Here is a 17683-nt window from a genome sequence, read left to right as displayed (position 1 = left end):
TTATACGTCGCGAAACGTAAATATTTTGACATTTAATATTAGGTGTTCACGGATGTTATATTGTGATCGCGAATACGACAAACAACCATGGTGAAAAATTGTTATCACGTCGCTTATTAGCACGTCGATAGCTTTTTGTGATTGAGCTACTGGTGCATAGCGATGAACCTTCCGTTCCACGTTTGTTGTTAAATACAAATCAGAACAAAAAATTTGCAACGCTTTTGTTCGATGCAATACAGCAAAAAAGTTTCACTTAAGGTGGGCCGCGAATTATTACTCTGAGAGTCATCATGGGTTTTTTTATTTTATTATTATTTTTTTATTTTCTTTTATTCAGGAAACCTACAGTTTAATATTTTACACAATTAAACTTAATTCTAATGGACCAGTGAAGTTTTCATATTAAAAAGCAATTATATGCAAGGTTAATTATGAAAGTATAAAAAAGAGAAGGAAAAAGAAAACATAAATGAAAGTTGTTTAAAAATTAAAATTTAAGTGAAAAAAAGATATTTTAAGGTTTTTAGTTTGTAGTGAGTATTTACAAATGGAAATACATAATATTAAAAATGAAGAAAATTTGTAAGAATAATTAAAAATTAAGAATGGAAATGAAGAATGAAAAACATGCTCAGATGTAAAAATAAAATAAAATATTAATAACATTTTTTTAAAAAAGGAAAAACATAAACACATATTTATTTTAAGGGATTCAAAGAAACGACGAGAAGAATCTTTAAGTGAAATATAAGACGGTAAATTTAGGTCAATTTAATAAACATCTTCAAAATTAATGACACATTATAGTAAGAGCAGCAATATATTGATTTTATTAACATATATAATATAAGTAATTAAAAGTAGTTTTAAAGTATAAAAACATGCCAATGGTAGCAGAGAAAAAAGAAAAAATAAAGAAGGAATAATAAGTATGGCAAGTAATCTTCAAAATTTGAAATAGCAATATAAGGAGAAATTATTATTAAATATCAATTATGTTGATTCTAAACATGTATCCAATATAAATGTTGAAGTTCTCACAACTTAACTAAATTAGAAGGGAAATATCAGCTTTTTTAACGTTTTTAAAGTAATAAATGACTATACAACACTGTCCAGAATAAAAATATTTTTTTGCTAACTTTTAGTAGCATTATATTTTTTTAAATTTGTAATTTTCAATTCCCGCATAAACGGGCATTCCATTGGCCACGCCTCTAATACGTCACGATTCATGTGTATTTGTTTCTGGCCGTTGAAATTTGTTTAGAACATTATCACAAATCTTGACGTCACAACAACCAAGGCCAAACACGTCGCGTTTTTCTAGCAACGTATTTTTATTAAATTTCTTTTTTACATATATGTATGAAAATATTTTTCTACAATATCCACATTGATTTTGAAAACGCTATCAGTTATTAAAAATCCGTTTTACATATTTTTATCGGTATTCGTAGTATGTGATATTTCCCTTTAATACAAGTATTTCATGTACCAATAAGTAAAACATCGTATGTTTAAATGCTTTTTTTCGTAGGACTTTTTCAGTGTACAATACAAAATTAAAAGACATAGATTACACAAACATCACTCTGTCAGATTTAAAATTTACACTAAAAATGCATTATGTAACCAAGTAGACAGTACAATAATAAATATGTGCATATCCCTTCCCCTCTTTGTCCCCTCTTCAAGCATCCTTGACCTAATCCCGCCTAACTTACTGTTCTTAAAAAATATATATTTATATATTTTTTGATTATTAATAAATATTTACGAGTACATGAAAATAACATTTTCACACGTATTTATTTAATATGTAATATATTTCATTTACTAACATTGTGGAAATCTGTTATGAATTTTGAGTTTATGTAGAACTGTTGATTTCCCAAATAAAATAAAAAATAAATAAAAAAAATACTGTAGCATGTCCGATTACAAAACCACCTCTTACCTTACCTATTTTTTTCATTTTAAGTAACGAACATTTGTATTTTTATTGTAGCATTTGAATGAAATTTTAAAAAATGTATACCTCCTACACAGGTCATTCCATGGATTTTAATATGTTTACGCCATAGTGTATTTTGTATTTGTAACATTTATATGTAGAAGCAAGAAAATAAAATACAATGATAAATAAAATAATTAAAAATATTTACTGTTTTATCTCCTAATTCTTCAACCCTACAGCTCAAAACAGCTCTCCCTCCCAGCTGTGCTGTTACGTTCACATCATCCCCCTCGATAAACTGCGGCCGGGGTTCCGAAGGGGTAGTTACTGCAGATGTGGTGATGGCTATTTCCTCCTGATGCAGGAAGAATTTGTCTCCATCCAGCTCGTGATGATCAGGATCCAGGTCATCGTAGGCTTCCGTGTACATGGGGAAGTCTTTCCAGAAGTCCTGGTCGGAAAGGAAGCTGGAAGGATCTTTCTCAGCGGCTAAAAATTAAAAAAAAAATAGGGATTAGATTAGAGAATTTTTTTGACCACAAAATATGGAAGTCGAGGCATTTACAGAATTTTGAAACCAAAATTTGGTTACTATAAGTCTTTTCACAAAAACTGGCGCGTACAACACATTTTATAGCTGTTTTTCTTCGTTAATATTTTGATTCATTCTGATTTATAAAGTATTCTTGACTATTTCGAACCCAAATATAATTATAACGATAAATTTACTTACTAATAATTGAATATTTGTATTTTGATATCTATATTTATATTTTTATTTAATTAACTATGCTTGCTTTGTACTATTTTATTTATTTATAGTATTAATAAATTTCTTGCATAAATAAGTACATATTTAATACCAGGGCGTTCTCTGATAAGGATCGTCTCCATTTAACATGGCTCAGTCTTTTCTAAGATGGAGTTTTTTATATTTTAAATTAGAAGTAGTTCTATACTAATCTAACAATAACGGAAAGAAGAAAAAACTAAATTTACTTAATTATGAATGCAAATTTAAGAACTAAATGATAATTATTATATAAATATAAAGTATACATACATGCTAACAATACATATTGTAACTTAAACATTAATAATAAAGTAAATTATTCAATAAAAAACCAATCATAAAGTTATGTGTTACATAAGAATATAAATAATATGTGTACCAATTATATAAAATAACCGTTTCTTAATCTACTTATATTTTTCAAAAGAATCTCTCGCTACTCTATTGTGCAGCTATTATTATTATTATTTGAAAAAAATAATTTACATTTTGAGTCCTTTATATTTGGCATTAAATTAATAAATACTTTTGGAACGATTACATCATATGGCTTTTTTTAAAATGTTTGGATTTTGTAATTGAAGGGTTTTTATCGGGTTGTGGTCCTGTGGCTAGTGTCTCGGATTCACGGACCAAAGGTCTGTGGTTCGAATCCCACTCTATCCCAACTTGATTCCATTTTCTAATAGTGAGTTATTTACAACTCGTTGAAAATGGCCCTCAAAATTAAATATTTGGGTAAATCATAAGAACGCAAATATTTCTTTTTTACAGAAAAAAAAATAAAAAATAATCAGGAACTTTTTAAACTTGGTAGCTACATATCTGTTTACTTTTAATTTTTTGTATTTTGGATGGTATTCCCATTTAAAACTAAAAATTTTATGGGTATTTATTAAGCGTCTCGTGTCTTTTTGAGCTTCTTGTACATTTTTATAAACATTTTTATCAAATACATTTTACATTCTAGGAATGAAGAAAAGTGCATGTCTTTGTCCTAATTTAGTTTTACAAAGAGCTGCTTTAGTTGTTACGTTAAGCTTTGGACTGGTTTGATTTTAAATAGATTTTTAATAATTATTGCACAAGATAATTTTTTCCCTAATAAATACTGAAGTACCACAAAAAAAACTCACTTAAGTCCCTTAAAGATAAAAGGTGTTTATTAACATAAATCGTCGGATATTTATGGTTAATAAAGTGAACGTTTCCATGGCATTTAATTAATTAATTTAGTCACTCTGGAGTAGTTCTAATCCGAGAACACCCACCCTTTGCCAGAGAGCATTCCTCTCAGATTGATTGAAGCTCCTCCATACTTCAAACCATATTGCGTACATTAAAACGAATTATATGAGTACTTTTTAATTAACATAGTCTTCAAATACCTACTGTGAGTTAAGCGTCTTAAAAATTGTCAATACGTCGATGAGAAAATAAGTCATATAATATTTCATAGTCGCTGGACTGGAACCTGAAGCGTAAGACTGATTATCTAACCTTCTTGTTACAAAAATTATCAAGATATGCTGCGATTGGTGTACCAACTCAGTGTCCTATGCGCCATTAGGTGCGGAAAGGGAATGATGATGATGAAACATAAGTTTGATAGATTGCGTAGAGTTAAAATAATCTAGAAACGTTGCATTTAGAGTATAAATGCGTTATTCTATACACCATTCTGATAAGCAAATGTTAATGCCGATATTTTTTGACCCATGTAAAATGGGCTCTACCATATTAATAAACAAAAATAAACCGTCAAAGAGTTACAAAAAGGGGTTTTCAGCTAAATATTTAAGTTCCTTTCAAATAACATTACCTAGCTAAGGTTGATCCGTTTATTTTCGTATGTCTGGTATCTACCTACCGTCAAATGAGGTAACATTATCCAAGCAAAGTAACTTTGGTCAAAACGTTACATCCAAGTTCCGAAACACTACCTTTATATATCACAACTCAGTAAATTAGAACCTACCAGCCAGGAATGAGAAGTCTTAAGTGTTTTGTGTTGTAAAAACGGTTAAATATTATATCATATTGTTAATATATTACTATTTAAATAAATAACATTTTAAAGAACGTAGTAGAAAATTCTAGGTATTTACGAGGCTAATGCACATTAATCACATTACACACTTTGTAATTTTTACAATTCCGCTATGTTTGAACATCTATATTCTTTCAATTCTTCCATCTGTGTAACTTTTATTTTTATTTATTTATATATTTGTCGATGTAAATGGCATTCTGACCGAATTATATCACCTACATACTATGCAACGTGTGAAAATATTTTTCCAAGTCAGCTGATTTTATCAACAATATTTTGAGTCTATACAAATTTTTGTAGATAGACATTTGATTCAGCCGCTTTGGAAGTTACCAATATTAATATATTACATCAGAAAAAAATATTATAAATGATCAGGCAAATAGAGACACAAGGATCTTTATGCCAATGACCGTATGAAATGCAGATAACAAAATGACATAAATAAAAGCGACAGGCTTAAATAACAAAAATGTCACCGACTACGCGCCTACTGCCGACTGCGAGACGGTACAAACTATAATACTAGTAAACTACAACAACAATAAACAAATTATGGCACTTAAGGATGGTCAGCAGATTGACGTTCTCTACACTGATTTTTCCAAGGCATTTGACAAAGTAGATCATAAAATTCTCATATTTAAATTACATGCCTTGGGTATAAGAGATCGATTACTCTCATTTATTAAATCGTATTTTACTGGTAGGAAACAACATGTTTGGATACATAACTATTTATTAACCAGATTTGATGTTACATCGGGTGAACCTCAGGGTGCTCATTTGGCACCCCTGCTTTTCAATTTGTTTATTACTGATGTTGCTAATTCATTATCTAACTCTCGTTTTTGGCACTTCGCGGACTACAACAAAATTCTCAAAATAATTAAAACTTTTCAAGACTGTTTTCTTCTTCATTCAGACATTAACTCTTTTAACCAATGGTGTAAAATCAATTAATTAGAACTTAATATTAAAAAATGCAAAATAATGACATTTCATAGAACAAAACAACCAATTTCCTTCGAGTACCTAATAGAAAACTCCAAAATTAATGTCATTAAGTCCATCAGAAATTTAGGAGTTGTTTTGGACTATAGACTGACATACAACAAGCATGTTTATAAAACAGTAAATAAATCACTGAAATTACTTGGCTTCATTAATAGAATACCCTCTGATTTTACTAATGTCAGTACAATCAAAACTCTTTATTACTGAACAGTTTGCCTTCTTCTAGAATATGCCTCCGTGGTCTGATCTTCATTCTATGTCTATTGCATAAATCACATTGAATCAATCCAACATCGCTTGCTTCAAAAAGTAGCGTGGATGCTTGGACTAGAGAGAGATAATTATTCTTATGGTGAAATAGAGTCAATGTTGAATATTTCTAGTCTACAAACACATAGAACTAATATTGATTCCATGTATATTTTTGGCATACTAAATGGTATAATCAATGTTTCATCGTTACTGGGACAAGTTAAATTCAATATTCCGAATCATAGGTTGAAAAACAATGAAGTACTGTTCATCAATCAGCATAGAACAAACTATGGCCTTCATTTTCCAATGACCCGTCTTTGTCGTATTGTTAACTCACGACAAGATCTGGACTTTTTTGGTTTAAGTTTACAACGATTTAAACGAGCACTAAATAAATAGTCCAGATCTTGTCTTGATGTCCCTTATATTTTTCAATGCTTTTTTTCTTCTTTTTTTAATGTTTTAAACTATTATTTTATTTATTGTATTGCACTGTAATATTTTAACCTAATAAATTGTATACATATGGACAATGTCCGTTAATAAATAAATAAAAAGTATATTAACACAAAAAAAAATCCACAACGTTTAGTTTACCCTGAAAATAGCTCCTACGACGGTAGCCGAAACGTCGAAACTAATCTAACTTATACGGGATCACTAAAAAAAAAACATTTCAAGCATTTTTTTTTCTAAAAATCACCGTGAAATACGACGCATTATTTTTATTGATTTGTATTTCAGTTGTTCTTTTGTTGTTGCGAACAAATGTTTGTTTAACAATGTTTTAAGTATGCCCAAATGTTTGCAGACAGACTGCATTTCCTCCATACTGGATTATTCTAATCTAAATTTGTTGCAACGGAAAGGAAAACCATGTTTGAGAAAAGAACACGGAAGTCTAGGCATTTACACGGCTTATGAGCTGTCATTGGCTGGTTTAAGTGGCCACTTTACACCCTATAAATACCTGGACTTCCATGTTCCCATCTCAAAAACGTTTTCCCCCTCTGTTGCACATTTTGATTTACCTGTCTGCAAAAATTTGGACGTGCTCAAATTATTATTGAATTAACTGGTAAAAAAGAAGTATGAGAATTGGAAAATTGTTTTTAGGCATTGCCTAGTAGGTGAATTGGTTCAGCCGGATGAATCTCACCCATGTGATAAAGGTTTCAGCTCTTTTGCTTTACAAAGTTTTAAGCTCAAGTTTTAAGCTCAAGTTTTAAGCTCAGCTCTTTTGTTCGACAGGCGCCGTGGTGCAGTTGGTTAGACGTCCAACAGTGAAACTGGCGTCGCGGGTTCGATTTCCGCCAGTTGCGAGAAAAAATCCAAACAAGATTTTTTCTCAATAAGTCTGGGTATTGTGGTGTATTTTTTGCTACCACCTTCCATATCCCCACTTTTCCACCTGCTAACAAGCTTCAAAACAGAGACTTAGCGGGATATTCCTTAAAAAAAAAGGCAATCGATGGAATGGTTGAGGAAATTTGGATGGTTAAACAAAGGCAGAATGGTGAATGTTACACAGAGTTAAAAGTGACCACTTAAACCAGCCAATGACAGGTCATTAGATCCGTAAACGCCTGGACTCTCATGTTCCCTTCTAAAAAATGTTTTTCTTTTCTGTTGCAACAAATTCTGAATGTTAGTTTACTTTTAGCGCAGGAGTGTGTGTAACGTATGTGAGATTATAAGTTGTACCGCTTTTATTCCCGGGTAGCAAAATTTTTCATTTATCTTAATATCGTGCTGGAAATGCTTATATTTTATAGCGGAACAAAGTGATTTTAACATTGCCCAGAGTGACTTATCACCTGTGTCGTAAAAACCGTCAACTTATCCCCAAGTGCTGTTTCACGACATGAAATTTATTTATATATTAAGCAATTCGTTTCAATTTCCACTGAATGTCTTACCACTGGGAATCATCATTGTCATATTATATTAAAATACAAACTCTGTAATAAAAGGGCGACTTTGTTATTTCAGTAAGAAGACTGAGAAACAGGTAAAATTTTAGATGTAACATTTTGCAAAATTGACCGTAAGATGATATGCTGTTTGATGAGCGGTTTGATGAATGCGTATTTGAATAAAGTTTTTCTGTCATCAAAAACCAATGTCAGTTATAATGCTATGGATGTTTATGAATGAAAACAAAAAAAAAGCAAAGGAAAAGACGAAATTTAAATGTAAAAAATAATAAAAAGCCACAAGCCGCCCGCGTCGGACGATCTCAGTATAGGATTTGAGGGAACGTAGGATCCATAGGTCACGCGTGACGTCATCAACCAGTTACGGGTTATTTCTATCAAATTTTGAATAGGAAATTATAAATGAAAACATTCGTTTTAGATTTTTATAGTAAAATGCTCGCAATTGTAAAAATATTCTTTAAATACTGAATACATTTAGAATCATATCCCCAGTTAATGAAAATACCCTATTCTGGCGGCCTCCGTGGTGTAGTGGTCAAGACGCTTGACTCATGCACGGAAGGTTCCGGGTTCGATTCCCGGTGAGAACACAAAAAAAAAAAAAAAAGTGATTTTTCTCAAGCCTGGGTGCTCTGTGATGTAATTCACCACTGTAATTAGGCCTCCTGGCCTGTTGTGGTGCAAAAAAAAAAATGACAAATAAAATGTAAAAAATAGACAACTGCAAGCCGGACTGATTACACCTAACTCAAATCGAAAAAATCGCCGGAATGCAATTTTTAATTTTTTATACTTCTTTTTATACCAGTTAGTTTAATCAATAATGTTTTAAGTGTGTCAAAATGTTTGCAAACAGGCAGGATTTCCTCTCTAGGGAGTTATTTAGGTCTACATTTGTTGCAACTGAGAGGGAAAACGTTTTTAAGATTGGAATATTGAAATCTAGACGTGTACAGGGCTTGAGTTAATTGAACCAACTGGTATTAATAGCAGTATGAGATTGAAAAGTATTTTTAGACCTTGCCTAGTAAGTGGAATTATCCATAAAACCAACACTTATTAATGAAGGTTTCAACTTCACAATAATTTACAGTTGGGTTAGATTGTTGCAGAGATGGTTCAGGCACAAAAGACGGAGACCACAAGACCATATGGAGACCACAATAATGCGATTTCTATGGATCTTCCCCGACAGAAACTGCCTAAATGAAAATAACACTCAGAATCAAAAACTATACACAGGTTTAGAACGAGATGAACCTATCTCAACAGCCTTCCTAGGCAATGAGTTGGAACAGAGCTAAAAAGAAGAAAAATAATCTACAGTTGAAAGAATTTAAGAAATATGCATGTTAAAGGATAGGCAAAATGGTGAATGCTACACAGGGTGCAAAATGGCCAAAAATATGCTTCTGACTTAAATTTCTAGATTGAATTATAATATATATTAAAGATATTTTTTTTAAAAATTATTTACTAACCTTTACGGATAGTTACATTCATTTTACAAAATTAATATATCTTTTTTATAATTACTCTGTTGTTGATAATTATATTTTCTATGCCTTTTGAAGTGTTTTTTGTTAACTTTTGTCTGGTAGTTTATTGTATAATTTCAGTCCCTGATTTATTAGTCTCGATTGTCCTAGTCTTGTTTTGGAATGATGTTTGTGATATTGTTCTGATATTCTTGAATTCCAATGGTCCATGTTTAATACGTTTTTATAACAAGTTTTAGTTATTTGTCTACAATGATATCAGTGATTAACTAAAAAATAAATTTTAAAGATTTTTGTTGAAAATGTTCATTAACATTTAACCTTTTAGTTTTTTTTAAGAGTTCTTTAGTTGGTGTTACATAAAGAAAGTCATACGCTAGCTTCAATATTTTATTTTGCTGTCGTTGTAGTCTGTTTATGTCAATTTGGTTTCCTGTTCCCCATAGTTGTTGCATATAACATATTTTAGATTTGACATAGGCTTCATACATAAGTTTTTTTTCTGTTTTTGGAACAAAGTTTTTAATCTTTAATAAAAAGGCTCAGGCTCTGGAGCGTTGAATCAAAAATTGAAGTTATTATTTAGACAATAATTTTTAATTAAAACGAGGGGAATTTTTTTTCTTTTACTCTTAAAAAACTGCTGTGAATAATCGCTTTGCGCGTGGTGATAAAACATTGTAATACCACAAGCAAAACAAGGAATATTCTAACGCTCAGAGATTTGGAAAAAAAACATGGAGACATACTGTTTAATAATTCCTTTTCCATAGTTTATAAAAATGAAACAACAATTCAGCCATGTTGTAGCAAAAAAAAAACATAAATTCGCCGCTCATAATTAACGCGTACGTCCCCATCACAGTCAACAATCGACTGAATTTGTTTCACACAACACCGCCTACAGAACAGAGTTTGTCTTCCTTGTTATGTGTTCTATCTTCGTGCTCTCTCTAATTTTGGTGTATTGCTGTATTTGCGGACATCATTCTTCGGGTAGCAAGGTTAAATATTTTTGTATTAAAATCCAGCATAGCTATACAATTTTATTTTTTTTGAATCCGGTGTGAAAATGTCTATTTGAAGATTATAAAAAAATAACTTAATTATTTTAAAATATAAGAGAGATATATTAGGTCTTGTATCGTATATCGATAAGTGTGACATCACAGCCACATTAAAATTAATGTAGGGTATTGTTCCTATAGAACAAACCTTTTGAACTTTTTCAACGATGGTGAATGGTTTACAATCTTTAGTATAATTGTGATATAAAACAGTAACTTTGGGATTTTCTTGTTATATTAAAGATGTTATTTATTATTTAATTTGATTTTTACATTTATTTACAATTTTTTTTAAACTTCTTCTGACTGTGTGATTTATGATTTTTTTTATGTCTTGGGTAAAAAGAAATGCATATTTTTGTTAAATAACGAAATCAGATATGTCAATATTTTAAGCTTTATAAAAGGTAATTTTGCCAGGGTTTGGATCGAGCATTTCAAAGTGTTGTATGGAGTAATGAATTAATTCTTAAAATTTCCATTACAAATAAAATTGAGCCATTTGAAATGTGATTGTACAGAAGAATGCTGCGTATCTCGTGGACTGATCGAATGTCAAACGAAAGGGAAAATTGAGTTGTGGTCCTGTGGCTAGTGTCTCGGACTCACGAATCAAAGGTCCGTAGTTCAAACTATATTCCCATTATTTAATAGTGAGTTTCTAGCAACTGGTTAAAAATGGAACTAAAAATTAAGTTAAAAATTAATTGGCTAAATCATAAAAACGAAAATATTTCTTTTTTAAAAAAAGGGGTACCAAATATAATAGATAAAGAAAGAGGAAAGTAAACCACTCCCGACGAAATTCAGCATACTTTAGTCACATATTTCGTAAAATAATATGTCCTTCTACAACTTCTACTGAAAGGGGTGATAGAGGGAAGACGGAGTGTGGGACGTAAAATAGCATCATGGCTCAGGAATCTTCGGCAGTGGTTTGAAATACCAGATACTGCAATGCTCACCATTTGCGGTATCTGAAGAAGAAGAAGCTCGTTGTGGTTTGAAAAAAGGAGAAATAACATTACTCAGAATATTTCGGAAATTGCGTATAGTTCAAATTGCGCATTTTTCGCACATCCCTCGTTGTTCTACGATCTCGAAAAAGATTTTTTGTTTTAAAATCCCGCATATTTAAACAAATTTTACTTTCCAAATCCGGTGTGAAAATGTCTATTTAAGGATTACAAAAAATACAACGTCATTATTTAAAAAAATAAGAGATATGTATCAAGTCTTGTATCGAATGTCGACTAGAGTAACATCACAGTCACATAAGAGTAAACGGTTGTCTAGTGATAATATACGCAGATTTAATGACGATTTTTCATTATATTTTTCTTCAAAATTCATGTTTTATTCTTACAAAGACAATAATCGCTTATATCTCTGACGGTTAAACTTGTAGGATATTACGTAGCACACTTGTCTACGGAGAAATACTGTACGAACAAATCTGAAGAGAGAGCAATTATTTTGGAGTGAGTTTTCTGAGAAAAAAATAAAGGAAATACCGCAGTATGATTTAAATTACAGAAACCCAAGAAGCCACTGTCGCTGGAAGTTATTTGTTATATGGATATTTGTCAATTCAAGGATGCAGGGGTATGTTTAGCCTAAAATGTTATAAAAGCTAAAACCTTTTTTGAAAATAATATTAGGTAAAATACTATTAAACTCTTAAAAGACTGTGCTTAAAAAATCCTAGAGGTACGGTGCTGTTACGTTGTGTTACAGTTTAACAACTCATTTTCCATAATTTATTAAAGTAATAATAAAACAAAGGCATCTTATAGCAAAGTTATCGTAAATTCGTCGTTCATGTAACTAACGTATACTTCCGCTCACTGCCTATAACTGACTGATTAAACGAATGAGAAAAACACACATGACTGATGTTTTCCTTGTCTTATACATAGTATGTGTATCTATCGTGCCATTTGCATGCTGTTCTCTTTTTCACACAAACACCGGCCAGAAAACAGCTTCTTTGTCTTTGTAATTAAAAGTTTTGTACTCGTTCTCTTTCTCATACAGTTGAACAGATTTATTGTTGTATCGGCATCATTTTTATTTATTTAATTATTCTTCTCATAACAACAAAAAATATTTTTTATATTTAAATCCTGCATGTTTATGCATTTTAATTTCCAAATCGGGTGTAAAAATGTCGATTTGATTGAATGATTACAAAAAACACAACTTCATTATTTTTAAAAATAAGAGAGATAAATCAAGTCTTGTATCCTATATAGACTCGCGTTACATCATAGCCCCCACAAATGTTTAATTTGTGAGCTTCAAAGTCTTAATGTAATAAATTAAACTTTTTACCCGGCTTTTTCTTAGAATTTAAATTAAAATTTTATCTTGGAATAGTTTTAAAATTTAACATCACTTCGACTAACCATTAGCGAGTTTAATTTTTGACAAATCCATTGGTATAAATGGTTTTTGAAATTCTGATTTTAAATTTCACGTCGCTTTGATTTAACGCCAAAGATTTAAGAAAAAAAAATGGACTTTAATTGGCACTTTTGGCTTTTGGCTTTGATCCAGAATGACGTGTGACGTTTCATCCCGCGACAAACAAACGAACACACTACTTTGTGTAATATAAATATATATTTAAAAAATATATTTGGACTTCTGTATTTAGTAGCCTTACATGTCATGTACAAGGCTTAGGTAGTCGGAAAAAAAACCTTTTTGTTTGTCTTGGAAATGGGATGTTCGATCACTGATTTTGGTTTATTACCTTTATGAGTCCAATCATCATTGTTGCAAAATTCAAGAACAATGGCGCGTGATAACTACTTTTTACTACAGTGTGGATATTTGTTAAAAATATTTCATCTTTCCTGCATTCTGCTTCAGGTTTAAAATTGCATCAAGATTAAGATTGCAAACTAAAAAATGGGCACTGAAAAAACAGATGTTCGATACTCTGTAAAGAAATATCATCGCATGGACAATAGTCATCATTCCTTAATTTAAACCTGTATATATAACTTCTCATAGCTCCGTGTCCGGTATAAATTTGGGTCGTTTCAAAAGTACTTTGGTGATGATGACAGAAGTTTGCTGCATCAGCCAGCGTTGGGAAAAACATTTTAGCGATTTTGTGTAATATATTAATGATTGAGATACGCTGCATTTGGTGTACTAATACATGACAAAGTGTAGCCGTATGCACAACTACACAATCAGATGCGGGTTAAGATTAAATAATGATGATGATGGAAGTCATGATAACATAAGCGTTAAAATATTTTCTTTATGTTTTTTGAAACTGAAATGACGCCTTAAACGTCATGTTTTATTGTGTTATAAAACGTTATGTTTTGATTGGTTGGAAACGGGGCCCTCGCACCATATTTCACGATAATTGCTCAGGCTACAACGCCATATATTTCCACTTCATCCCTTAGATTCGAATATCCTTGGTTCGTAAGTAAATTTGGATTTCTCGGCAGACTAAATCCTTTTGTTTTCGGGGAGGGCGCATATAGGTACCCCACACACATTTCTTACTTAAGAACTTGTTACGCTGCTGACTAAAGGCGACCATTATCAACTACTCGGGTAAAGGAACGAGTTATTGCCATCCGCGAAATTAACTTTTTTGTTTCTTAGCTATTTTCACTTTTTCATTTACACGCCTTTTTATTTAGATAGATTACTGTTACATAGGTCGTTTTGTTGTTTTTTTTTCAAACAATTCGATCATGATACGTTTATTTTTTTAAAATATCGACAAAAATAGATTAGTTTTAGCCTTGTTTGTTATGTACTAGGCTTATATTAACTGCAAAAAATATACTCCTTCTAATTCTAGGTTTAAAAGTAATAATAATCTTCCCATTGAACTAAAAACTATTAAAAATAATAAACCAATAAATAACTTTAAAGTAAATCTGAAGAAATTTTTAAAACACGCGTAAAAACTACATTAAATGTTATTTAGTATGAATGTATTATTGTTTTATGTTTTTTCTATATATTTCCTATGTTTTTTTTTCTCATGTACTCGTATTTAAAACTTTATAAACTCTTATAAATAAACAACTACAACAGTGTTAAGTCACTCTCCAAACACAAGAGTTACATATATGTGCCTTTTTTTGTATTGTATATGGTATTCCCGCAAAAAACTTAAATTATTAAGCTTTTTTTAACTTCTCGTGTCTTACACATTATTAAACAACTTAAAAAAAAATAACAGTTCAAAACAATAACATTTTTGGGCTGTAAAATATATTTTACAGTCTAGAAATGAAGAAGAGTGCATGTCTGTCCTGGTCTAGTTTTACAAAGGGGTACATTGATTTTGTAAAATTTTGATTATGACAAGCCTCTGAGTGGTTTAGTTTCGATTAGTTATAAATAAGTGTTTAATAATTATTCAACAAGCCGATTTTTTTCCTTAATAAATACTGAAATACAACTTAAAAAAACTCACTTAAGTCTCAACGTTAAGACAAAAGCTGTTTAATAACATAAACTGTCGGATATTTATGGTTAATACAGTTAACCTATCCATGGCATTTAATTAATTAATTTAGTTGCTCTGTAGTAGGTCTTATCCGAGAACACCCACCCTTTGCCAGAAAGCATTCCTTCCGGAATGATTAAAACTCCGCCATACTTTAAACCATAATGCGTACATTTAGACTAATTATATGAGTATTTTTTAATTAACAGGAAACGTTTGTAATTAATAAAAGGTCCCTTAGGATGGTATTCAAATATTTTTTGTAAGTTAGGCGTCTAAAGAATTGCAAACACATTCGTTGGGAAAATAAGTCATTGTGGTATAAAATAAAGTCACGTCTTCGTGGTTTGGTTTTGCTTTTGGCTATTGAAGAATACATATTTACCAAAAATTGATTACATTACTGAAGACTAATGGAGATCGGTTAAAAGCAAAGGTCGAGGAGTTGATTGGGAGTTAGCCTGGAAGTGACCACCAAGCTGTGTGACTGCGGACTGGAGTAGAGTAGGAGAAAGTCGAAACTGAAGAAAAAGAGCTTAATAGTGGAGCTGATGACGAACAAGCCGGGAGGTAAATAAATCCCTTTCTGAGATTTACAGGGGGGTGAATATGCTGTGCGGAAGGAGACTGGGTAGTGGTTGGAGCAGAAACTGAGAAGGAAAGTTAGGGAAAGAAACCCATGAAAATCTAGCCTGGAGGTGACTCAATCTTTTTCTGTACAAAAGAGGTGGATATAAGCGACAGACCAAAACAAAATTTTGAGCCAAAACTGAATTTTGGCTTCTGTTCTGGTTTCGACCAAAACCGAAATTTGTTTAAATTTGTAAGAGGTCATTTCTAAGCCCCCAAAATTTAGCAGTTTTATTGTTTAACCTGACAAGTTTGACATTGAAATATAAGGCACAAATTAAATGAGTTTATTTGCCTATTTTTGCCGTTTTTTGGTTCGTTGTTATGTATAACTTATATGTAACAGTTTTTCAATGTATGCAACAGAAAATTTAACTTATTAACTAAAGGAACGGCACCTTTCTTCTCAGAATTTCCTCTTAGCTTTGCTAAACGCTGTATAAAACAAAATACGCAACAGCGTTGGGAGGATCATTACCGCGCTTCTTCTGCAGGTAAAATCACTAAAATGTTTTTCTCAACGCTGGCTGATGCAGCAAACTTCCGTCATCATCACCAAAGTACTTTCGAAACGACCCAAATTTTTACCGGACACGGAGCTTTGAGAAGTTATCTATATAGGTTTAAATTAAGGAATGATGACTTTTGTCCATGCGATGATATTTCTTCACAGAGAAAAGAACATCTGTTATTTCAGTGCCCATTTTTCAGTTTGCAACGCCATAATCTTGAAGCAGAATGCAGGAAAGATGGAATATCCTTAACAGATATCCACCTGTAGTAAAAAGTAGTTATCACGCGCCATTGTTCTTGAACTTTGCAACAATGGTGATTGGACTCATAAAGGTAATAAACCAAAATCAGTGATCGAACATCCCATTTCCAAGACAAACAAAAACTTTTTTTCCGAGTACCTTAGCCTTGTACATGACACGTAAGGCTACTAAATACAGGGGTCCAAATGTACATTTAAAAAATAAAATAAAAAAGGAATTACGAAAATATAAATACGAAAGATCTTAGAACTCACGAGAAGTTAGAGTCACGGGCCATAAGATGCAACCGAGTAAAGCCGACACATCCAGACCGCAGGTCTTGGCCAAATTTCAGCCAAAGCCAAAACCGCGGCCGAATCTAGTTTATTTGCCAAAACTAACAGAAACCAAAACTTCGGTCGGTCACTAATGGACATGCTGTGTGGAAGGGGCCTGGAGTAGGGCGAGTAGAATCAGAAATTGAAGTGGATAGTGACAGAACCAATAAAGAGCAGACGTGGAGGTGACTAAATTCTTCCTTGAGATGAAAAAACTCTGCAGAAGAAAGCTGGAGAATTTATAGATAGGAAGATAGAAAAATCACGCCTATTAAAGTAAAAATCCTGTTGTCCAAGATTAAGCGCGTTTTTAAATTTGATTCCAAACAGAAAGAAAGAAAGAAATAGTTTCAAATTTGCCCGGTGTTGGTTTAAATCATCGACGCGTTCTCCTTCTTCAGTACGCAGAGTCAACACAAATTTAACCCACGCAATGCGTTTGGGTAGCCTACAAGGCATCAAATCAGGGCAAATATATTTTTTTTATTTATTTATTCATATTTTTGGCTTACAAACTATAAATCAATAATAAAAATAATGTGACCTCACTGGGGCTTCCCGTGCCGAGGACACTTAACAATTTAGTTTTTCTTTACTACATTTGAGAATAAACAAAGAAGACTCACTTAAAAAACAAACATAATTAACAAATATTCAGACAGTTTTAAAAACAAGGCACTTATACACATCCATATCATTTATATTACAAAACACACAATGAAAACAACAAAAACCTAACATAAGCCATACAGTTGTGGAGCAGTTGATTCAGCATTGGTATGGGCGCATATATGTTTTTGCACCTCATCAAACCGAAATACCAAGTAAAAGAAGTGAATTATTGCACTCATGACTCCTTGGCCTCATAAAAATCCCAT

The 17683-nt window shown here is 31.7% G+C and overlaps 1 protein-coding gene across 1 annotated transcript in view; it reads right to left on the bottom strand.

Annotated features, from left to right (window-relative positions):
* Positions 1–17683, bottom strand: part of LOC148274430 (opioid-binding protein/cell adhesion molecule-like) — a 143218-nt gene that overhangs the window by 95867 nt on the left and 29668 nt on the right. The window contains exon 2 of the mRNA XM_088237127.1: positions 2172–2452. Coding sequence (XP_088093253.1) covers positions 2172–2452 — 281 coding nt within the window. The remainder of the gene's footprint in view (positions 1–2171; positions 2453–17683) is intronic.

Source organism: Micrasema longulum, unplaced genomic scaffold (genome assembly GCF_059751315.1).
Source record: "Micrasema longulum isolate JH-2025_06_02 unplaced genomic scaffold, ASM5975131v1 h1tg001650l, whole genome shotgun sequence".
NCBI lineage: Eukaryota > Metazoa > Arthropoda > Insecta > Trichoptera > Brachycentridae > Micrasema > Micrasema longulum.
The sequence above is the reverse complement of the archived record's forward strand: the minus strand, read 5'-3'. Positions and strand labels throughout refer to the sequence as shown.